The following is a 24,310-nucleotide window of genomic DNA, read 5'->3' on the forward strand; positions in this document are numbered from 1 at the left end:
ACCAATGAGTAAATTCTATTGGCTCCTCCTTCAAGACATTCAAAATCTGGCCGCTTATCACTGTCCCACCCAGTCTAAGCCAGCATCGTTTCTCCTCTGGGTTACTGGTCTTCAGGCTCCCTCCTTTGCCCCCAGCGGCTTGTTTTCAGTATCATTCAACAGATAATCAGAAACTGTTGAGATAGTACGTTTATATACTTTTTGCACTAAGTCTTCAAAATCTAGCGTGTAGCTTGTACCAACAGCACGCTTCCTCCAGCTATATTTCAAGTGCTCAGTGGTCACATGAGGCTTGGTGGCTGGAGGTTGGACAGCTTTCAGGTGGGTTAGACTGAGGCTGGAGGGGAGTGGGAGAGCCCACCATCCTAATTTCCTGAGACTCGTGTGTGTGTGTGTGTGTGTGTGTGTGGTGTTTGTGCGCGCGCACGTGAGTGTGTGCATGCAGCTAGCTCTGGGCAATGCTTCATGGTCAGCTAGGCTTTTCTGCAGTGTCCCCAGGGGCAGCGTCCCCTGCCTTTCCCTGCCTATCCCTGCCAGGCTGCACTGGGCTGAACTCGAGCAGCAGTTCCAGCCTCCCGCGTATCCCTGTTGTCTCGTCTGTACCCTGCTTCTCTCACTTGGAGCCACCAAATGCCACTTGCCCTTCAAGGGTTAATCACCCCCCAGTCTGGTGTCCTGCAGCCGGCTCTTGGCCTTGGCTGTACACTTACCCCTGGGCAGCAGCCTGATCCTCTTCAGATGCCTGGTGGGGCAGAAAGGCATGGTGCCAGAACTGGCCGGGCTGTGGTAGCAGGACAGCAGCAGCCAAGCTCGCCCAGGAACAGGCGCCAGGCGCGCGGGGCGCTGGCCAGACCAGGTCGCAGCCTCCTGACTGCCTGTGCGCTCTGCCCGGAAACTGGGGACCGGGCACTTTTAGTCTCTCCTGGGGAACTTCTGCACTTCTCAGTGCCTCAACGGGACTGTCCCAGGTGGGAGGGGTGAGGAGGAACCTTGGGTCCTGCAGGGGTGGGGCTCCAGTTGGTACTGGCACTGAGTTGGGGCCTGTCTGGGTGTCTACGGTGGAAACCCCTGGGCAGGTCCCAAGTGCCTGCCACCCTGCATGTTCCCTTCCTGTTTTCCAGGACTGAGAGCGCAGGGCTGGACCCCCAGCCCCACCAGTTTTGTGCCTCCTGGTCTTCCTCTCCAAGTGGAGCCTCCAACCTCCTCTCCTGGTTGGTGGAGATTAAGTGAACACATGGGAGAAGGCTGAGAAAACCTAAGTGCTTACTGGTTCACATAACCCTTCTATGTTTCCAATCCTTCATCAGCAAAATAAGGCCAATGGCTAGACCTGCCTTGGGAGATTCTGGTGAGGACTGAATGAGGCAAGGAGGCCAGGGGCTGGGCAGGACCCTGCACGTGCTCCCTAAGAGCTGTCACAGCCTCTGTCTTCTGTGTGATGACAGGGCAGCTGGGGCTCCCAGTGGCCCAGGGCCACCAGGCAGGGAAATGCCCAACAGGATTTGGATTTAGCAGTTTGGGATTCTTTCCATGAATCAGTTGCCACCCCTTAGGCTGTATCCCTGATCCTGGGGGCAGAGAGCCTGAGACAGCCTTCTTGCCAGGCCTGGCTGCCTCTCCTGTATCGCTCGGTCCTCCAGGGCACAGTGTCAGGAGTCTGGACGGCAGCTCTGAAGATACCATCCTAAAGAGCTGGGACAGGCAGCAGGCATGAAACTCTGGTGAGAGCACAGGGCAAGAGGCTGCACTTGACTTGATGCCACCTGTCTATCTGCCCATCTCTCCTATGTGTCTGCCTATAACTGAACTGAACCGATCCTCTCCTAAGGGTTCCCTGGTGGCTCAGATGGTAAAGAATCACCTGCAATGCGGGAGACCTGGGTTTGATCCCTGGGTTGGGAAGATTTCCTGGAGAAGGCAACGACTACCCACTCCAGTATTCTGGCCTGGAGAATTCCACGGACAGAAGCTTGGCAGGCTACAGTCCATGGGGTAGCAAAGAGTCAAACATGACTGAGCAACTTTCACTTTCATCCTCTCCTATTTGTCTGCCTATCCGTCTGTCCATTCACCCCTCCCTTCAACAAAGAAGAGCAGCCAATTAAAACCAAAGCACATCGGCTTAAAACTCCTCGGAGGGCCTACTGTTCCTGGAATAAAATCCATCTCTGATGTGGTCCTGTGCCTCCAGGCCCCCTGGCCACATCTCCTCCCTCTTGCCCACCCTTTTGCTGCCATCAACCATCCTGGGCCTCTTTCTCTTCCTCAAGCTCATCCTCTTCCAACTGGAACCCCTCAGTTTCAGGTTGTTAGTTTCTGGCAGGGCTGCCCCCCCCCCCTCACCTTCAGACCTCAGCTTAAACATCAGTTAGAGAAAACCCTGCCTAGGTGGGAATCTTTATCAAGTAACTGCTCATCCTGACAAACGACATTCCCTCTCTTTTCTCTGTATAATGTAGCACAGAGGAAACCTAGCTTCTTTATTTATATATTTGTTTATTGTGTCTCCGCTAAGGCATTTAAATTTCATGAAAGCTCTTGCCGCCCTTGACCTCCCAGAATCGCCTGGAAAGGGGTGGGAGTTCAGTGACGGGCAGCGGTCTCTGTGGGGACACATGGAGAGCTCTGTGCAAGTGACAGGCAGTCTCTCCCTACAGAACACCCAAGTTTTATTGGGTGTTTATCACATGCCAGGCACTGTCTTAAGAGCTTTGCATAGCTCAGCTTCATGTCCTCAGGACAACTCTAGAAGGCGGTAAAATTAGGATATCCATTTTACAGATGCAAAAACAGAGGCTGGGGGAGGTTGAGCAATTTGGCTGAGGTCACAAAACTAACTGGAGTGGCGCTTCCAACTGGTTAGTAAGGGGAAATCACTTGCCAGTTGGTCTTCTAAAGTGCTGGCCATTCACAAGGTGCTCTTGGAGGTTAAGGATCTGAACCCCGGCAGTCTGGCTGCAGTCTGATCTCCCGGTCCCAATCGCTGTGCTGGGCAGCCTCCAAGATGGCCCCCATTGAACCCTGCTTCCTGGTATTCACACTCTTGGACAGTCACCTCCCTTGCATGTGGTAGGGACCTAGCATCTTACTAGAACAGAACAGGGCAGAAAGCAACAGGATGTCATCCCTGTGGCTGGTGTCTGTGTGCCCTCCACTGCCCCAGCCCTCATCGGGGGTGTGAGGAGGCTGATATCCACCTCTGCATTGCTGGGCAGCTTATTTTATTGCCACAGATGCCGAGAGAAAAAGGGAGAAAGGGCAGGTGGGGAGGGGAGACTAGAAAGAATGTTGGGCAGTCGTCTGACACCGGGCTGGAAGAAAGTCAGGGAGCTTGTGCTGGGGCCTAATGTGCGCCACAAGGCACCTCTGCATTTGTAGGGAAAGAAGCCACCCAGCACACACGGCTATGGAAGAGGGCTGCTAGAGGCACGGGGATGAAGCCTGGGTAGCCTGGCATCTGCCTGTCAGACGCTCCCGCCGAGCGAACGAAACCTCCCTGCATTTCTGTTGTCACAGGGACAGCAGGGCCCAAGGTCTCACAAGTGCTCACCCTCCCCATCCTGCTCTGTCCCCAGCAGAGCCCTGCAGTGGGCGTCCCAGCTGTTACTAACGGTCACTGGGGAGGAGCGCTGGCTGGGGGCTGGGAGACTGGAGGGTAGACGCTCCAGGAGGGGAGGAACAGAGACTTCAGGTCCCCATGATTCCTTCAGGGCTCTCTGGAATCTGTGCCTTGGGGTTGCTGCATCGCACCAGGAGGAAAAAGGATGCAAATCCCAGGGCAGGTCCGCAGTCTGCGCAAAGCTCCATGCGTGTACTATCTACCTGGGCCCCTGTGCTGTTTTCTGAGAAGGATCCTGGGAAGAATAGAGGAAGCTTACTCAAGCAGACGGGGGATGAGCAGGCACCCCTCTTCCAGCACAGACTGCACCCCATGTCACTGCACTGGGGCACGTGAAAACCTTACACTGGCCTCTCCCTCCCTCAGTCTACACTGGTTGAGAAGGCTCTTTTTTTAATCCCAGATAGTGAAACCCCTGAACAGAGTGCCCTGGGTGCCTGGCTTCCTCCAGGCCCCTGGATATTCCACATTAGGGCCAGAGCAGGCAAGGAAACAGCTGACACCTTGAACAAGTGTGCCCCCCACCCCAGTCATGGGCAGAGAATTGGAGCCCCCACCCCAAGCAGTCAGCGTGTAGTGGAGCCCCCTGCAGGCTCCCCACGGCCTGAGCCCTGTCCTTTGCAGGGCTCTGGGCCCCGACTCTGAGTCTTCCACTGCGCCTCTTGATGAGCTGGAACCAAAAGTAAACTTCTAACTCGCCTGAGAACGGCAGTGGTCACAGCGCACCCAGAGCGCTGGGAACTCAAAACGCCCGGCGGGAGGCAAGAGCAGAACCCAGCGCAGCGACGTCAGGGGATGGCTTAGGCAGGTGGGCACAGAAGCCGGAAGGAATCATGTAGCCATTAAGAAACGAGTGCTTAAGAAAGAGTTTTGAAGAAACAGAAAGCAGCTCTGCTTCACAGGCTAGAACTGGAGGATGCAGCCTCCGGGACACGAGGGAGCCTCAGATTCCGAGAAAGGCTTCCTGACACGAGGGAGCCTCAGATTCCGAGAAAGACTCCCTGACTCTAAGAAGGACCTCACCAAGGGTCCCCTCTTTTCGAGGGGGGTGACCTGCTTGTCTGTCTCTGGGATGTTTGGTGGTCATGTGACCAGGGGACCAGCCAGCAACGCAAACCGAAAGGCCAAGGAGGGTGGGGGAGGGAGGGGCCCACGTTCCTGCTGACTTGGCCGAGTCCCTGAATCGCTCAGCCAGGAGCTGCGTCCCTCAGGGCTTCTCGATCTGTGAGAAGAACACTTCTCCTTTGATTTAAGCTCATTAGGAGGGTTTTTCTGCTCCTTGCAGTGGAAAGTATCCCAGTCCAGAAATGAGAGTCCCCAGACAGCCCTTCATTGCTGCACTAGCTCCCCCAGGAGCTGCCAGGGAGGGGCAGGTCTGGGGCCAGCCAGGGACCCTGGTAGACCCAGAGCCGGGGTCCAAGAGAAAACTCAGAAGGTATATGACAACATTCAACATCCATTTTGATAGAAATTCTGTGTTAAGTAGGAATAGATGGATCCTTCCTCAACATAGATGTACCCAGAGCCAACACAGGGAGAGCTGCTAGCAGCATTCCCATCAAAGTCAGCCACAAAACAAGCCTGCCCACATCACCACGGTTATTTACCATTTTCATGGAAGTATCTGCCAGTACAATTAGAGAGCGAACACGAAATTATTACAGCAGGAGGGGAGGGTATTATGTTATTATCATTGCTGTTATTACGTATATGTGTAAAAACCTAGGTCAGTGATATGAAAAATCACTACCAGCAATATGCAGTTCAGTAAGGTAGCCAGATACAAAATACACAGAAATCACAATCTGCTTATAAATTAGAAGAAAGAGAAATGCACACCACCCATAGAGTAGAAAAACTCAGAGATACCAGTTCCCCCAATTTAGTCCATAAATTTGACACAACAAAGTACGAATAGCATTTCTTTTTAAATTAGACAAACTGATTCAGAAGTTCATAAGCAAAAACAGCAAATGCATTTTTGTAAAAAATAAGGAAGTCATACCAGCCCTACCAATTATTAAAACACAGTAAAGTGTACCACAATAATGATTAAAACAGCATGGTACCGCAAAACATGAACAGAGATAGACTCAAACGTACTTGAGAGTTTGGAACAGAATTAAGAAGTTATTTCAAATGGGCAAGGACAAGACGGATTATTTAATAAACAAAACAGGGACAACTGGATAGCCACCTGGAGAAAAAACATCAAGTTGGATCCTTACAGCACATCTTAAAACAAAATTAAAAAATCATGATTGACCAATGATTTAAAGATTAAAAATGAAACCACAAAAGTACCAGGATCAACTGTGGGAGAAGTTTTTGTATAATCTCAAAGTGGGAGAGGCCTTTCTAATACCACCCCAAATCCAGAGCCCATGAAAAAAATTTCACTACAGGAAAGTTTAAAACATTTTCAAGGCGAAGAAAAGAAAGAGAAATGACACATGACAAAAGGAGAGGAAAGGGACAGATATTTATCAGATGCGACGACTTGCAGGGTATTATTTTTAACGAGGATGCATTGTACCTGGGACGTCCTCTGCTAGATACTGTTAAGTGAAAAAAGCAAAAGGACGAATAACAGGGGATCGTTTTTGTAAAGGAAGGGAAGCGGGAAGGGAGAACAGAAACAAGGGTTTGTACAAAATATCGCTGGAAAGAGACAGACGGTGGGAGCTGCAGTCGTTTCGGGGGAAAGTGGACAGCTAGAGCAAGGGGTACAGGGGGACTGGCTTTGGCCTTTTGATGCTTGAACCACGATACTTGAAACATTAGATGAAAACAGAATTTAATATAAAGTGGCAAGTGAAAGAACCTCACAGCACGTGGGCTGCAGACTGCACACAGTGGGAGGCAGGTTGGGTGCTGGGCGCCCTGCCAGCGTGGAGTCACTCAGAGCCAGACGGCCAGCTCACCAAGGGGTGTGGGGCTCACAGCGGGATGCACTGACCTGGGGCAGACAATAAGAAAGTCAGCAACTTTCTTCATTGTAAGGAATGGTAATATGGAATCGCCTACAGCCTCTTTGTGCTCCATAACTTGATAACAGCCCTTCATCCCCATATTCGCTGGGGATTTGCTCCAAGACACCCAGAGGATGCCTGGAACTATGGATAACATCGAACCCTGTACGGATGATGTTTCTCTATATACACATATCTGTGATAAAGTGTGATTTTTAAATTAGGCCCAGTAGGAGATTAGTAGAGCTTCCCAGCTGGCATCAGTGGTAGAGAACCCGGCCGCCAACGCAGGAGACGTAAGACATGCGGGGCCGATCCCTGGACCAGGAAGGTCCCCTACACGAGGGCATAGCAGTCCACTCCAGTATTCGTGCCTGGAGAAACCCACGGTCAGCGGAGCCTGAGAGGCTACGGTCCACAGTGTCACAGAGTCGGATATGACTGCAGCTGCTTGGCATGCACCCAGGAGACTAACAACGAACAGTAAAATAGAACAATTATAACAATATACTGTGACAAGAGCTATGTGAATGTGATACCTCGACAGCCTGATAACCGAGTGGGCTGCTAAGTGTATGTAACATTGAGCAGCTGGGTTTGTGTATATACGGAGCCATTGGACAAAAGGGTTAATCTCCAGGGGACAGAGCAGGACGGCACAAGCTTTCAGGCTGATACTCGGAGTGGTGTGCGATCTGAAACACACGTACTTTATTTCTGGGATTTTCCATGAGATGTACTTTCACACTGCAGTGGCTGTGAGTAACTGGAACCACAGAGAATGAAACCACAGGAAGCAAAACCAGGGGCTGGGGGCACTACCATACCCATCAAAAATTTAAATGACTCAGCAGTCCTTTCCTAGGGGATTTATCCTTCAGATAAATTTGCACATGTGCCTAAGGAGCTGGTGGGAATAACAGGGTAACAGCCCAACTGTCCATCAGGTTAAATATATAATGCGCTGGTTAAATAAACGATATACATCCAAAAACAGAAGCGGGTGGGACTATGTGATACGAGATGATGGATTATTATGTGGGAAAAGCAACATACGGCGTCAACCACATGCTGCCAATTGTGAGAGTGGCGTGGGTACATGAGGCGGGGGCGGCTGTTGTGCTCCTTCTCTGGAAGGACAAGGACTCAGGGAACCAGGCTCGCTTCAGGAGAGGAGGCAAGGGGCTCAGGAATAGGACGGTTCAGTTCAGTTCAGTTCAGGCGCTCAGTCGTGTCCGACTCTTTGCGATCCCATGGGCTGTAGCACGCCAGGCCTCCCTGTCCATCACCAACTCCCGGAGTCCACCCAAGCTCACGTCCATAGGAGGCTTACTTCTCGCTATAGGCTCTTTGAAGTGTTTGTATGTGTGTTATTGTGTGTGTGTACTATTGCGTCTGTGTGTTATGGAGCATATGTGTTATTGTGTGTGTGTTTTCACAGGCACAGATTACTTTCTTGAATAAACACTGCTTCTGTTCACGGTTAAGGGAGGTGGCAGCTCCTGGTTTGGCCCCGGAGAAGTCAGACCTGCCCTGTGCTTGGAGTACTTTCAATGTAGAAAAATGTCCCAAATGTCCTCCACTTGGTTTGCACTCCGTTCCCCTCTGTCACCCATCCCCTCAGCAGAGTTTCATTTCTCAAAACCAGGCTCTCCCCGGGAAATCTTCTTTTGTGGTTCTGGGGATGTTTGGGTTTTTAGGGAATCCGTGTTGACCTTGCTCGGGGTAGCACCCTGTGGGAAAACTGGGGCTGTGATTTTCCTCACAGGGACGATCGCAGAGGTGAAGGAAGAACATGGGGCCAGCTGGGGAATGCCTGGATCTGGCCAGAGTGTTCCCTCTGAAAGATGAAGCAGGTCTCTCCCTTCTCTGGTAAAATTTCCACATTACTGCCTCTGTCCTTTACCTCCAGGCAACGTCCCTGCCCACTGCCTCCCCTGGGGCTCCTCTGTGATGAGCTGAGGGGGTCTCTTCAGCCCAGCTTCATATCGCTCCTCATATCACTGGGCCTTCAGGCACTCCGTCCTATTTCTTGTCCCAGGATACGCCCTGTGCTCCGTGCCTCTGTCTTTGCACATGCCGTTCCCTCTTCTTGGGATGCTGTTCCCATTTTGTCCGCCTGGTAAACTCCTACTCATTCATCAAAACCCAGCTCAAATTCACCTTCCCTGCTTGCCCCTCACCCACCTCCAAGTTTCCTTATCCCAGTCCCTCTTCCACAAAGCGTGTATTACAGGCCCGCTGAGCACCAGGCACTGCGTCTCGTGCTGGGAACACCCCAGTGACACGGGCCTGCCCCTTGGATAATGCAGCCTGGCTGCGGGGGGTGGGGGGCGGGAGGGACAGGCTTCAACCATTACCACAAAAGCAAAACTGCACCTTCAGAGCATGACGGAGTCCAGAAGGGAAGTCGGAGGTGAAGGGTGGGAATGAGGGTGGGCGTGTTGGGGGCAAGACCACACTTTGAGCACTGTATCCCCAGGGCTACCTCCCACCAACAGCTCAGCTCGCCGGGCTCGGGGCCTGGCCTGACTTGGCTCCTCTTGTCTCCTGACCTCCCAGGAAACCCAGAACAGGACTGGAAAACACCACTGATTGTAAGGGCAATGTCCCCCCACCAGCCCACCCCCTCATTTAAAAATAGCTTATGCACAGAAAAAAAAAAAAAGCTAAAAATAGCAACATACAAAAATGGAATATGCCAACTGCCAGATGAGGAGGTGGTTCTGAACTGTTCCAAGGTGGGGGCTGCAGAGGAGGAGTGGATCTGGCACTTTCAAGTGGGGGAAAAAATGTGATTTATGCTCAGTGACCTGGAGGGAAAATTGGCTGAATTCATTATTCTAAAGAAGGAAACGGGAACTAACCTTTATGAAGTGCATGCTCCGCCCCTGCTTCCTTGGTTAGTACCCGTGAAGAGGGATTAAGTTCTACACCATTGCAAACATCAGCTGCAGAGAGAAACCAGGCCCTCCTGCAGCTCTACTAGGCTTGCCATCCCCACACGGCTGGTACTTGCAAAGCTGGGCACCCTCCAAGTGACTTTAGGAAGCCGATGTTCTGATCACATCACTATCGGTACTACGTGCAGGAGAAGCTGAGGCCAGCGGCTTGGCTTCCCAAGCCCTGTGTCTGTGAGTGTTAGTCGCTCAGTCGTGTCTGACTCTTTGCAACCCCATGGACCGTAGCCCATCAGGCTCCTCTGTCCACTGAATTCTCCAGGCAAGAACACTGGAGTGGGTTGCCATTCCCTTCTCCAGGGGGTCTTCCCAACCCAGGGATCGAACCCATGACACCTGAATTACAGGCAGATTCTTTACTGTTTGAGCCGCCAGCGAAGCCCCTCCCAAGGCCCAGGATCTAGTAAACGGCGGAAACTTGATTTGCACCCAAGACTGTCTTCAGTCTCCTCCCAGCCCCAGCTCCCCAACCTCCTGGGTCTCCTCGGGCCTGAGACGCATCCCCCTGCACCTCTCCTGACACCGAACGGAAAGCTTTGTCCAGGGGGCGTGTGGATATTGGTTAAACGGCTGCAGCACGCTGGGCTAGCAGCAGCTGTCTTTCAACCACAGGGAACTGGTGTCTGGTTACTTTATGTTACCACTGAGAATGTTTCCCCCTAACACTGTGTGTCTTAGCCTGCCTTCCCCAAAACCAAAGTCAGAGACTCGCAGTGGGCGTGGGAAACAGGGCAGGAAATGAAATGGGGAGCGTGAGATGGTGAGGGCCACTGTCGGGGGCCTGGGGCCTCCATCCCGCTGGCATGGTTAGTGCAGCCTCCTGAAGTGTGGACCAGAACTGCCAGCCCGGGGACACAAGCAGGAACCCAAGGGTTCCAGTCACCATGGGCCATGGAGGGGCCCAGGGGTTTTAACACCCCTCTCCCACACCCCCCTCCACCCGCACCTTCTCTACAGGACTTGACTGATGCAGGAAATCTCGGCAGGGCTGGGTGTGGCCTGGCCAGCATGTGTCCAGAGGCCCTTTCTTTCAATGAGGCAGCAGACACTCCTCGAGGCCCTGCTGTGTGGCTGGCACAGGAGTGGGGTGGAGGGAGTGCCCTGGGGGAAGGGGAGGGCCAGGCCCTACCCACCTCCCCACCCCCCAGCTTCCTCTTGGTGGAGATGGACAAAGGATGAGGGAGCGAACCAAGGAGGCAGGGGGTGCAAATGGGGTGACTGCCACAAAGATGGGGTGGGCTTGTTAGGGGAAGCACGCTGATTGGAACCGCCCACCCTGGCCAGCCACCACAGTAGCCATTTGCATGAGCTGTTTTACAACAGGAGGTCCTGGTGAGGAACAGGGAACTAATAAGCCTCCACCAACCGGAAGAGTTCGGGAAAGGTCAAAGGAGACACCACATGTCCGACCACCTCCCAGAATCCTTCTCTCGGGCATCCATCTTGGCTGAACAAGGCTTGCACCACCAGGAAGGGCTCTGAGTCAGAATGATTGGCTAAAGACAACCAGGAAACCAATCCCATCACCATAAAACCTGAGACTGCCAGCCACACGGCAGAGCAGTTCTCCTGGGTTCCCGTACCCTACTGCTCTCCACCCGGGCGCCCTTTCCCAATAAAATCTCTCGCTTTGTCAGCACATGTGTCTCCTCGGACAATTCGTTTCCGAGTGTTAGACAAGAGCCCAGTTTTGGGCCCTGGAAGCGGTCCCCTTCCTGCAACAGGCTTGATACTTAAACAAGGGGTCAGGAAGGGCCAGTCTTAGGGGACCATAGGCCCAGAACTAAATGACTACAGGGGCTGGTCCTGGCATGGAGGGAAGGGGGGTAGGCAGCAAGTGCCAAGGTGGGAAAACTCCCGAGATCCTCTGTGAACTTTATTGCACCCAGGAGGGAGAGAGTGGATCCAGAGGTGGGAAGGATGGCAGAGTTCCGGGGAAGAAGCACTGGAGTGAGAGAAGAGGGTGACGACGTCTGGGTTCAGGATCTGTCTTGGTCTCGGTGGCGATCTGGAGGAAGTGTAGGCTTCTGGGGCTCCAAGCCCTCCCACCCTTGGGGCATAAGAAGAGCCTAGGCAGGTACTCTCTTCCCTGCTAGCTCAGCTGGTGAAGAATCCGCCTGCAATGCGGGAGATCCTGGTTTGATTCCTGAGTCATGGAGACCCGCTGGAGAAGGGAGAGGCTGCCCACTCCAGTAGTCTTGGGCTTCCCTGGTGGCTCAGATGGTAAAGAATTTGCCTGCAACACAGGAGACCTGGGTTTGATCCCTGGATTGGGAAGATCCCCTGGAGAAGAGAATGGCTACCTAACCCAGTATTCTGGCCTGGAGAACTCCATGGACAGAGGTGCCTGGCAGGCTACAGTCCATGGGATTACAAAAGAGTCGGACACGACTGAGAGACTTTCACTTTCAGGCAGGTGCTGAGCTCCTTGCTGGGGCGGAGTAGGGGGGTCGCAGTGTCCTATGTCCCACTACACCCGCTTTCTGTCTCCAGAAACTGCACAGTTAGACTAATTAAAATCACTTTGGGAGACTTCCCCGCGGCTCAGTGGTAAAGAATCCACCTGGCCATGCGATTCCAATCCTGATCCGGGAATATCCCGCGTCACCAAGCAACTCAACCCACGCATCGCAACTACTGAGCCTGTGCTCCAGAGTCTGAGAACCGCAAGTACTGAGCCCTTGAGCCCTTGAGCCCGTGCTCCGCAACAAGAGAAACTTCTGCAATGAGAAGCGGGCAGGCTGCGACTAGAGTAGCCCCCACTCAGCACAACTAGAGAGGGCAGGTGCAGCAAGGAAAGTCCAGCACAGGACAGAAATATACTAATTCAATTTTTCTTTTGAAAATTACTTTGTAATTGCAAGCATCAATTTTAAAAAATGCCAGTGGCATCCCCTCTCACCCCTCTCCCAAAGAATCCCCACCTTTGGCTCAAGCCCAGCTGCTTGAAAAGCACAGACCCAGGACACCTGTCCTGAACTTCTTTTCCTGGCCGTGCGCTCCCGATGCCCAGGTGCCCCAGCCTGGCACCATGGGGAACAGCCTGGGGCCTGATGCAGGGGCTGACGCTATTCAAGGACCCGGAATACATTCTTATCATTGACACCAGCCTATGCCCATTGGCAGCCAGCCTGTGCCTACATCTCCACTCTTACCACCGCCAGGGGGAAGTTCTTGTTTGTCCCCAGGTGCCCCTCTGGACAGGTGCTTGAGAACCGCTGCCCTGATGGACAGTCTCGAATCCCGTCCTGAACAACCTACCAGACATCATGGCAGGAACTGGGGACACAGAGGTGAAGCCCTGGACCTCACGGAGTCAAGGGCAAGTGGGTCAGCCACAGACTGGGAAGCAGCCCAAGAGCCAAATGAGCAACAAGGACATCCGCTCTTCCTTCAGAGTCTGGGAGAACCGCTGTCTCTCTGCTCTTTATCACGGAGATGCTCAAGCCCCCTCCCCTGCTCTGCATCAGAAAACCTCCGCATCACAGGAATTCTTCCAGGTGGGGGAGAAACGTGGCTGGAGCCGAGTTACCTTGGAGCACTTGGAGGAGTGGGGGAGAGGTGTTCCTACCTTCTCTGCCTCCACCAAAGGTGGGTTCAGCCCCCTCCCCAAGGCCGGGGTGGAGGCAGCCACCACAGCGATACCCAAGGAGAAGGGCTGAGAGAGGAGACTGGGGCTGCGGAAAGAGACCTGCCGGAGAGCAGCGCAGTGCCCGGGGGCCTATGGGACTCCCACCCAGCTCTTCATAACTCAGTCCAACCTTCCCAGTTCCTTTCTGCTCTGCTCGTGAGTCATGTGGACGTTTGTTGAGCCACAAACTCTATGTTGGGCACATGAGAAATCCTTTCCTTTGATACGGACACCATGGATCTCTGATGCTCTTTTCCTTTCGGCATGGGTTCCCCAGAATGTGGGCCCACCTTCAGCAGATGTATGAGACCTCAGGGCTTTAGCTAACGTTCTCCTGAAACTCTTCTTCAACCAAATTCTTCAGATTCCTTAAAAAACAACATTCTGTTAAAAAAAAAAATGGCCTCCTTCCTGGGGGCCAGTTATACACAATCAGGAGAGTAAGAAGTCATGCTAATGCCAGGATGGAAGTTTAACAAGTTCACTGTTACTGGTTTGATCCCCGGGTTGGGAAGATCCCCTGAGGAGGGCATGGCAACCCACTCCAGTGTTCTTGCCTGGAGAATCCCCATGGACAGAGGAGCCTGGCGGGCTACAGTCCATGGTGGGCTCTGGGGTCGCAGAGTCAGACATGACTGTGACTAAGCACGGCACAGCTGTCACCCAGCACCACTCCCCCACACAACTCCAGCAGGCAGCCACTCCCACGGTACTCTAAGTGCCTGGAACCCTCTGGAAGCATCCACCTGATAGTTTGCATGAATGGGACACCCCTGGAGGCCAGCACCCACAGGAGTCTAAGTGCTTGCCCACCCCTGTCCCCCAGACAGCCATTCTCATTGTAGTATAAATGAATGGCGCCCTCTGGAGGCCCCCGTTCACACTGCAGCTTCTGTGAATCCCACCTTGCAGGAATTACGCAACAACCTTCCCACATTCTACAGACGAAAACTGCCCCAAATTTCCAGCCAGAGGGCCCAAGCTGAGATTTTTAGGCCTCACCAGTTTGCTGTCCGGTGATTTTTCCTTCAGCAGAGCTGGTGGGGCTAGGGATCAAAACCTCAGCTCCTCCAGCCTCTCAGAGCCTCCCACCCATCAGAGTCCCACAGCAGCCCCCAAACTAGGTCCACTGCAGGCTGTTAGCCTTGGGCAGAGGCTAGGGCAGCTAAGCTGCCTCCTTTGGAAGAATGTCTGATTTTCTATGCAACACATGGCTAGGTACCAATGAACAAAACCCACAAAGTCGTCAAAACTTTTGAACAGATGGGTACTCCGTCTGAGGCTCCAGCCACACCCACATTCTGGAGGGGCCACAGGAAGGTCCGGCTAGAACGTCACTGCTCAGCCAGCAGCTGTGAGGAAGGGCCTGGAGGGTAAGTACAGGGGACCCAGGCCATGGTCCTTGGGAATGTTAAAGGCGCTGAGAGGTCCAACCGCAGAGAAAACACTCAGTTCTGCTGAGCACTTCCCAGGTACCACAAAGCACATCACTAATGGTGACACTTGTTAAGATACTGAGACAGGCCAAGAGCAAATGTTCCTGAGAAAATGCTGTGGGTACTGCTGAGGTGGGGGAGAGAGACACAGCTGATGGGGACCCTGCTGTGACCCATCTCATGATGAAACAGAAAAATCTCACAGGGACCTGAGATGCCAGAGCCTTTGACTCTGGATGCAAAGGCTACATCTTCATGGGTCCCTCCCTGATGACCCTTTTCTGATCTTTGCTTCTGTCCATCCACACTACTGTCCTTGAGCAAGCCTGGGTGTGGCCTGCTGATGGGATGGACTAGACCCGACCTCCCCAGGAAGAGCGACCACGAAGTGCAGGATCTTATTCACAGAGAGCCTGATGCCATCCTGCACTCCCTCTGCTGGCCAGCCTGGTCCAGGGTGCACTGCAGGCCAGCATGAGGGGCCAGAGTCCATGCCGGGCCCCACAGGACCTCCCTCAGGAGCACCCAGGACAGGGAGGGCCTCAGCTTCCCCGCCCACCAGCGCAGCGGAGGGCTGCCCTCTGGCTGAGGCCTGAACGGGATGCCGAGCACAGCAGAGCTTTGTTCCAGACTCCGCCATCGATCGCCATGCAGACGCTCCGTGAATGGCACTGTTGTGGTATTTTAAGAAGATTCTACAAATAGCACCGACTCAGAATCGGCCTCAGAGCCAGCTGATGAATGCTGCAGCGGCAAGGGAAGGCCAGCCTGCGAGCTCGAGCCAGGACAATGGGGCCTCACAGGGGAGACAGGGCAGGATGTTGGGCGACCCAGGCCTTTTCCGGGGCTCCGTGGCCTCATTTCCCCCAGACTCACCAGGCAGCACACTCCCCCACCCCCGTCGCCCAGTCCTGGTTGGTAGCTTGCTTCCTGGGAGTTTATTGGGAAGGAGTGACCCCCCAGACTCTGAATAAAGAAAAGGGGGCCCCTAACATCCTTTTGGCGTCTGCATCTCCTGTATTTCCAAGTTCGGCCAATGTCCTGTAGGTCATGGAGGAGGGGGTCACAGGAAGGGAGGATATCCGTGGGTTTTCATCAGAAATCACTTTATTAGGAGGCCAGAGAAACCTCAAAGACCCACAGTCCTAGCAGCCAGACTATTAATTGGAGTCATTCCAGAAGACTCCATTCTTGAGACTTGAAAGACAGTTTAGGGAACAGATACATAGCCTGAGTTTGGAGTCATTCAGAGCTCAGTTTAGACTTAGCTTGACCAGTGACACCTGGGTGGGCTGGGGCACGTAGTTTACCTTGCAGGGTCTTGATTTCTTCACCTCTAAATTCCACAGTATTGGACACCCCTTGCAGGGAAGGTTGAAGCAAGCCAGAAGCAAAGCGTGCGCTGTGCTTGGCATAGTTGGAACTCAGCAAATGTTGGCCTCTCTTCCTTCCCAGATGAAAGACCATTTATCTAATACATGTGTGCATTCCATTCATAAAACGTTTCTGAAGTACAGCGGGGAAACCTGGAAGGCATTAAGGGAACCCCTCTCGACCCGTGAATCCACAAAGACAAAGGGCTGTGGTATCAATGCAAATGAGCAAAGCAGGACAGTAGGGAGGCCTCAGCCTGTGCAAAAAAGAGGCTTAAGTCTAAGCCCGTCTGGTACTTGGAAATGTTGAGACATTGAAGGAAGGAGTTTTGACAGAGCTACTTGGCCCTTCCTCCCCTCCCCCCACTCCCCCCAGCACATTCTAAGTGGGGGCGGTGAGGGGGGCTCTACAGACAAGAGGCTGACTACCCACCCAGCTGCCAGGAGTGGCCTGAGTGGCTCCCCATCAGCTCCGTGCCCTACCCCCACCCTTGCCTTGCGTGAGCCCTGTATGCCCGGCTCCCTCCTTCCAGTACTCTATTTGGAGTAATAAGGTGTGATACCAGCCCTGTAAGTGGCCCAGCACAAACCTGTCCTCAATCAAAATTAAATGACTAAATTGGAATGAAGTTTGGCAGCCTTATTCAGAACCAAGAGCAGGGGTCCCTCGACTCGAGAGTGAGGTCCAAACTGGGTCACAGATATGGTGGGGGGCCTTAGGCAAGCTTTTGGGGGCTTTTAAAAACATTCCCCTAGAAAATGAGGTCAGACTAGGTGGATCTCTGAGAATCCACCCACGCCTGCCCCATCTGAGCCTGTAATCTCTTAAGTCCACATGATTCCATCATTAGCGAGATGAAACTCAGAGTACACTCTCGGCTTAACTCTCCCCAGGAGGCCTATACTGGAAAAGAGCTTGCTTATTCCCCACAATGGATTGGGACGAGGCAGGTAGGGGCCTGTTTGTAGGCAGCTGGCCCTGGACGTGATCACTGAGTCAGAGGTGCAGGTGTCTCCCAGAGGACCCCCGAGCCCTCTGTCCTAGGGAAGACTGGTGGACTCTCGTCCTACACAAGCACTTTCCCTCCATGCCCTCGCTGCAAGGGGACAGCCTAGCGAGGCAGTGATCTCGTGGCTAGGTGATACCGAGGTGTAGAGTCCAGGCGTGTGGTCAGAGGCACTGCAGGTCAAAGCAGGCGAGTCAGGACTTGGGCCCAAAGCAGCCTGACCCCAAGGCTGTCCCCTCATCTGCATCCCCTTGCAGAGTGACCTGGTCTTTTTCAGTCTGTCTTCAACAGTAAACTGAGGAAATGCAAACGACTTAAGTTCAAAGGCCTCTCCATGCTCCCAAGTTCAAGCCTCTCTACCTCCAGAAGTTGCTGATGCAAACTGGGCAATTTTTTTGGAATCCTCAAAAAAGGCTCTGCAGGGACCAGGATCAGACAGAACAAAAGTGGGCCATAAGCCACGTCTGATCCTAGGTGGCCAGTCCTAGACAGTGGGGAGGCTGCGGGCAGTGACAATTTACTAACTGGTTTGGGAATGTTTCAGCAGTTTACCAGCCTCTGAGCTCTTCTGGTGAGCTCCCTCTGCATGTCTGCCATGCCTGCAGCCCTCCTGGGCAGGAAGGTGTCTGGGAGATGGCAGGTGAGGGCCCTCCTGCCGAGAGGCCTAGGAAGGAAGGTAGGGGACAGGAGCAGGGGGCCCCTGCGTCAGCTCCTGAGTTACACCTGGTGCTCTGCCCTTGCAGAGACAGTCACGTGGCAGGCGGGGCCACTGTAACTCACTGATTGTGCCTGGGCTGCTTATAGGAGATTGAATGGAATCCCGGGGGCGCCCGCATCTTCCTGGCCCTGGTGTATCAAAGTGAGCACCAAGTTATTAACTATCCCTCCTGCTGCTGCCAGCTCCAAGGCATTCGCATGGAGAGCTAACAGGGGAGGGGGTGCAGGGAGAAGCCTGCAGCACTCCCTCCACCCCCAACAAGCCCTCAGTCCCTGCGAGGGTCTGAGCAGGTTCAGGGAATGGCTGTGCTTGGGACAGCGGCCAGCCCCAGGGAAGGGCTGCAGTCTCCAGCCCAAGAGGAACTCCAGTGGGGAGAAGGTCCTGTGTGTGCCTGATCTCAGAGAGGAAGCTGGCTGGGTGTTGTGGCCTGACTGAAGCTACAAAGGAGAAGCTTCTGGGTTGAGACTACCCTTTGACTTTTTCCAAAGTGAATGTGACTCGGGAGTATCCAGCCCTTTCATCCCAAGTTTCGTCAGTAAAGGGCAAATGCCGCTTTTCATTTCACTCTCGTCTGAGCGTTCTCCACTGCCAGTCATAAAAGTGAATACCTGGCTTGGAGCTGTGTGGCACCAAAATGAAACTGTGCGTGTGAGGACGGCAGACTCTGGTGCCAGACAGCCTGAGGTGGGTTCTCAGTTCTGAGTGGCCTGGGGCAAGGGCCTCTATGCCTGTTTCCTCATCTCTACAGGAGACTTGTTCCAAACGAACTCGTTCCAGTGAACCGGTTCCAAATTGGGAAAGGAGTACATTAAGGCTGTATACTGTCACCCTGCTTATTTAACTTACATGCAGAGTACATCATGAGAAACGCTGGGCTGGAGGAAGCACAAGCTGGAAGCAAGATTGCTGGGAGAAATATCGATAACCTCAGATACACAGATGACACCACCCTTATGGCAGAAAGCAACGAAGAACTAAAGAGCCTCTTGATGAAACTGAAAGAGGAGAGTGAAAAAGTTCGCGTAAAACTCAACATTCAGAAAACTAAGATCATGGCATCTGGTCCCATCACTTCATGGCAAATAGATGGGGAAACAGTGACAGACTTTATTTTGTTGGGCCCCAAAATCACTGCAGATGGTGCCTGCAGCCATGAAATTAAAAGATGCTTGCTCCTTGGAAGGAAAGCTATGAGCAACCTGGGAAGCATATTAAAAAGCAGAGACAGTACTTTGGCAACAATGGTCTGTCTAGTCAAAGCTATGGTTTTTCCAGTGGTCATGTATGGATGTCAGAGTTGGACTGTGAAGAAAGCTGAACGCCAAAGAATTAATGCTTTTGAACTGTGGTGTTAGAGAAGACTCTTGAGAGTCCCTTGGACAGCAAGGAGATCAAACCAGTCCATCCTAAAGGAAATCAGTCCTGAATATTCATTGGAGGGACTGAGGCTGAAGCTGAATCTCCAATACTTTGGCCACCTGATGTGAAGAACTGATTCACTGGAAAAGACCCTGATGCTGGGAAAGAGTGAAGGCAGGCATAGAAGGGGACGACTGAGGATGAGATGGTTGGATGCCATCACCAACTCGGTGGACATGAGTTTGAGCAAGCTCCGGGAGTTGGTGATGGACAGGGAGGCCTGGCGAGTTGCAATCTATGGGGTCGCAAAGAGTCAGACACAACTGAGCGACTGAACTGAACTGAACTGAACTGAGCCTTGTAAAAGAATCCACTTGAGGATTATGGTGAGCACGAAATGAATTCTTATGTACAAAGCACTTAGGATAGTGTTTGGCACACAGTGAGTGCTATGTGGACTATCATTGCTTTCATTTCAACAAAACAACACTAGCCTCATCATTTTTTAGAGTCTTACCCTAAGCCTTAAGACAAATAATAATCATTTCCATGACTGAACATTTTTCTGTGTGCAAGCAGCCTCATATACACAGACTAATTTAAATTTTCCCTTGACACAATCTGGTGAGGTTGCTGGTATCCCAATTTACAGACAAAGGTATCCCTCTTTGGCTCAGAGAAGTAACTTGTCCCCAAGGCTGCAAGGACAGTAGAAGGAAGAGCCAGAATTCAGCACCAGGTCCGTCCAACTCCCAGATGCAAGAGTTATAACATTTCACACTACCCACTTGGCACCAAGCCCTCAGGCACCTTAACTCACCCCCAAGTCATCACTTGGCATCCAGGTAAAGGTGAGGTAAGACAGGTAAGACCTGAACCAGAGAAGAGCTAAGGACCTACCCACATACCCTGGTATGAAATAGCATCTTAGAAAGTCCTATCCTGGGACATTGTTACAATTGGACAACTCCCCAGAAAAGCCCCATTTACAAAGCATTGTCATTATTTGACCTCACTCTGTGGAAAAACCCTATCTCCAGGGCATCTGTCAAAAGAAATGGGTAGCAATTCTTTAATATTACAGCTGCCTAAAACTGAGACTAATTTGGGCAAATAAGTTCTAGCGAAAAAGAAGTTATGGGGAAGGGGAAATATACTGGGGGCTCTGAAGAACTCTGGCATTTTTCTGGATGCCTGCAAGGCCGTGCACATGTGTAGATCTGTGTCCATGAGCAGCAAAGACCGGGGAGGTCTCCAGTCTCTGATCTCTGGCCAACTTTAGGTCCCTGAGCAAGCAGGAAGTAGAGATTAAGCCACAGTCACAAACTACCTAAGAACCGAAGGTGTGCCCCAACACACATACACACACACACACGCAGCAAAAAGTAGAAGACTTATTGGTTAAAGGCATGTAATGGTATCTCCGACAAATCATTAGCTGACCACTAAGCTAATCAAGGAAAGGCTTCCACGGCTGTATACTACAGATTTATAAATTCAGTCCAGGCAAGTCACTAAACAGCTACAACAATAACAACAACAAGTGCAGGGGAGGGAAGGGAATCTAACTTGCAGAGCTGACACATTATATTATTTACAGTGTCCACTTCTCAACAGAAGATTGTAACATGCATAAGGAAAGAATGAAATGAGGTCTATACACGAGGGGAAACAAGCGGTCAATAGAGACTACTCTCGACTCAGATGTTAGATTTCTTAGGCAAAGATTTCAAATTGGCTATTAAAAATATGTTCAAAGAAATCATGTCTAAAGCACTAAAGGGAGGTACGAAAATGATATCTCACCAAATAGAGAATGTAAATAAAGATTCAAATAGAAAATTTGAAGTTTAAAAGAACAATAAGTAGCATGGACAATTTACTATAGAGACTCAACAGCATATGTGAGCTGGCAGAAGAATCAGTAAGCTTGAAGATAAGTCAGCTGTGATTATGCAATATGAGGAGTAAAAGAAAGAAAAGATGACGGCAAATGAACAGCGCCTCTGAGACTGGTGGGATATCACCAAGCATACCAAGACACACACAGTGGGAGCCTCAGAAGGAAAAGAAAGGGGTAGACAGGTATTTGAAGGAGTAATGGTCAAAAGCTTCCCAAGTCTGTTGAATAACGTTGATCCAAGAATCTCAATGAATTCCAAGTCTGATCAACTCAAAGAGATTCATACCAGACATATCAGAGTGAAGCTATCTACAGACAGAATCTTAAAAGAAGCAGAATGAGTCATCACATACAAAGAATTCTCAACAACAGGTAACATCTTATCAAAAACCATGGAAACCAGAAAGCAGTGGGACGACATTTTCCAAACACTGAAAGAAAAGAGACCGTCAACCAAGAATCCTATACCTATCAAAACCATCTTCAAAATGGAGAAGAAATTAAAGCCATTCCAAGATAAACAGAAACTGAGAGGATTCAATTCTCTGTTGTAGCACATAAGTAGTACAGGAAATCCAAAGGTGAAACAAAAGGACATTGGATAATCACTTGGATCTACATGAAGAAATAAAGAATATCAATGAAAGTAACTATGATTAAATATAAAAGACAGTGTATATGTATTTTTTGGTAGCTCTCTTCTTCTGTCTGATCAAAGGAAAACTGGATTAATTACAGAACTGTGTTGATGGACTTATAATGCATAAAGATAGAGTAAGTATTGACAATAATGGCAGGAGGGAGAGAGAGGGAACAGAGCTACATCAGACCAAAGTTTCTGTATACCACTGAAGTTAATGTAGTATTCAGTTCAGTTCAGTCGCCCAGTTGTGTCCGACTCTTTGCAACCCCATGAATCACAGCGCGCCAGGCCTCCCTGTCCATCACCATCTCCCGGAGTTCACTCAGACTCACGTCCATCGAGTCATTGATGCCATCCAGCCATCTCATCCTCTGTCATCCCCTTCTCCTCCTGCCCCCAATCCCTCCCAGAATCAGAGTCTTTTCCAATGAGTCAACTCTTCTCATGAGGTGGCCAAAGTACTGGAGTTTCAGCTTTAGCATCATTCCTTCCAAAGAAATCCCAGGGCTGACTCCTTCAGAATGGACTGGTTGGATCTCCTTGCAGTCCAAGGGACTCTCAAGAGTCTTCTCCAGCACCACAGTTCAAAAGCATCAATTCTTCGGTGCTCAGCTTTCTTCACAGTCCAACTCTCACATCCATACATGACCACTGGAAAAACCATAGCCTTGACTAGACGGACCTTAGTCGGCAAAGCAATGTCTCTGCTTTTCAATATGCTGTCTAGGTTAGTCATAACTTTTCTTCCAAGGAGTTAAGTGTCTTTTAATTTCATGGCTGCAATCACCATCTGCAGTGATTTTGGAGCCCAAAAAAATAAAGTCTGACACTGTTTCCACTGTTTCCCCATCTATTTCCCATGAAGTGATGGGACCGGATGCCATGATCTTCGTTTTCTGAATGTTGAGCTTTAAGCTAACTTTTTCACTCTCCTCTTTCACTTTCAAGAGGCTTTTTAGTTCCTCTTCACTTTCTGCCATAAGGGTGGTGTCATCTGCATATCTGAGGTTATTAATATTTCTCCCGGCAATCTTGATTCCAGCCTGTGCTTCTTACAGCCCAGCATTTCTCATGATGTACTCTGCATAGAAGTTAAATAAGCCAGGTGACAATATACAGCCTTGATGTACTCCTTTTCCTATTTGGAACCAGTCTGTTGTTCCATGTCCAGTTCTAACTGTTGCTTCCTGACATGAATGCAAGTTTCTCAAGAGGCAGGTCAGGTGGTCTGGTATTCCCAACTCTGTCAGAATTTTCCACAGTTGATTGTGATCCACACAGTTAAAGGCTTTGGCATAGTCAATAAAGCAGAAAATAGATGTTTTTCTGGAACTCTCTTGCTTTTTCGACAATCCAGCAGATGTTGGCAATTTGATCTCTGGTTCCTCTGCCTTTTCTAAAACCAGCTTGAACATCTGGAAGTTCACGGTTCACCTATTGCTGAAGCCTGGCTTGGAGAATTTTGAGCATGACTTTACTAGTGTGTGAGATGAGTGCAATTGTGCTGTAGTTTGAACATTCTTTGGCATTGCCTTTGTTTGGGATTGGAATGAAAACAGACCTTTTCCAGTCCTGTGGCCACTGCTGAGTTCTCCAAATCTGCTGGCATATTGCGTGCAGTACTTTCACAGCATCATCTTTCAGGATTTGAAATAGCTCAACTGGAATTCCATCACCTCCTCTAGCTTTGTTTGTAGTGATGCTTTCTAAGGCCCACTTGACTTCACATTCCAGGATGTCTGGCTCTAGATGAGTGATCATACCATCGTGATTGTCTGGGTCATGAAGATCTTTTTTGTACAGTTCTTCTGTGTATTCTTGCCACCTCTTCTTAATATCTTCTGTTTCTGTTAGGTCCAGACCATTTCTGTCCTTTTACTCGGTACTAAACTGATTTAAACTAAAAGACTAATTGTAATCCCCAGAAGAGTAAGAAAATAACTTTTAAAATACTGTAAAGAAACAATAAGGAAATCAAAGCAGTACATAGAAAATATCTATTTAATGCAAAAGTAGGCAGTAATGAAAGTACAGAAGCACAAAAAAAGATGTCACATAGAAAATAAATAGCAAAATGGCTGGCATTAATCCACACTGTCAGTAATTACATTAAATGTAAATGTATCAAGTACTCCAACAAAAAATAAAGAATAACAGAATGGATTTAAAAATCAAACTATATACTGTCTATAGTAAACACATTTAGATTTTAAAACACAAGTAAACAGAACGTGAAATGATGGAAAAAGATATGCCATACAAACAATACCCAAGGAGAGCTCCAAATATTGAACAAAACAGACTTTAAGACAAAAATGTTACTGGAGACAAACAAGAAGATTTCATGATGAAAAAAGGCTGATCCAGCATGAAAGCATAATAATTATAAACACATACGCCTAAACAACAGAGCTCCATAATTTATGAAGGAGAAACAGAATTGAAGTAAGATTCAGTAATAATAGTTGGAAACTTCAGTTCTCCATTTTCAATAGTGGGCAGAGCAACCAGGCAGCAACTCAGTAAAGAAACAGACACCTGACCACGATGAGTAACCAAGGAGGCCGGGCTTGTAGCTCTCCACCCAGCACGCACAGAGCACACATTCTTTTCAAGCGCACGGGGAACGCGTTCTAGGACAGACCACATGCTGAATCACGACGCAAGCCTTAAACATTCAAAAGGGTTG

General features: G+C 50.5%; 1 protein-coding gene across 13 annotated transcripts in view; it reads right to left on the bottom strand.

Moving 5' to 3' along the window:
* ARHGAP22 (Rho GTPase activating protein 22) overlaps positions 1-24,310 on the bottom strand; it is a 181,490-nt gene that overhangs the window by 45,707 nt on the left and 111,473 nt on the right. Inside the window, exon 1 of one of the 13 annotated variants that reach the window (XM_069572451.1) lies at positions 711-777. The exons of the other annotated variants lie outside the window; for them this stretch is intronic. Within the exon in view, the coding sequence (XP_069428552.1) occupies positions 711-762 (52 nt within the window). The 5' untranslated portion in view covers positions 763-777. Of the gene's footprint in view, positions 1-710; positions 778-24,310 lie in introns of those variants that run through there. 13 annotated transcript variants of the gene reach the window in all.

Source organism: Ovis canadensis, chromosome 25, assembly GCF_042477335.2.
Source record: "Ovis canadensis isolate MfBH-ARS-UI-01 breed Bighorn chromosome 25, ARS-UI_OviCan_v2, whole genome shotgun sequence".
Taxonomy (NCBI): domain Eukaryota; kingdom Metazoa; phylum Chordata; class Mammalia; order Artiodactyla; family Bovidae; genus Ovis; species Ovis canadensis.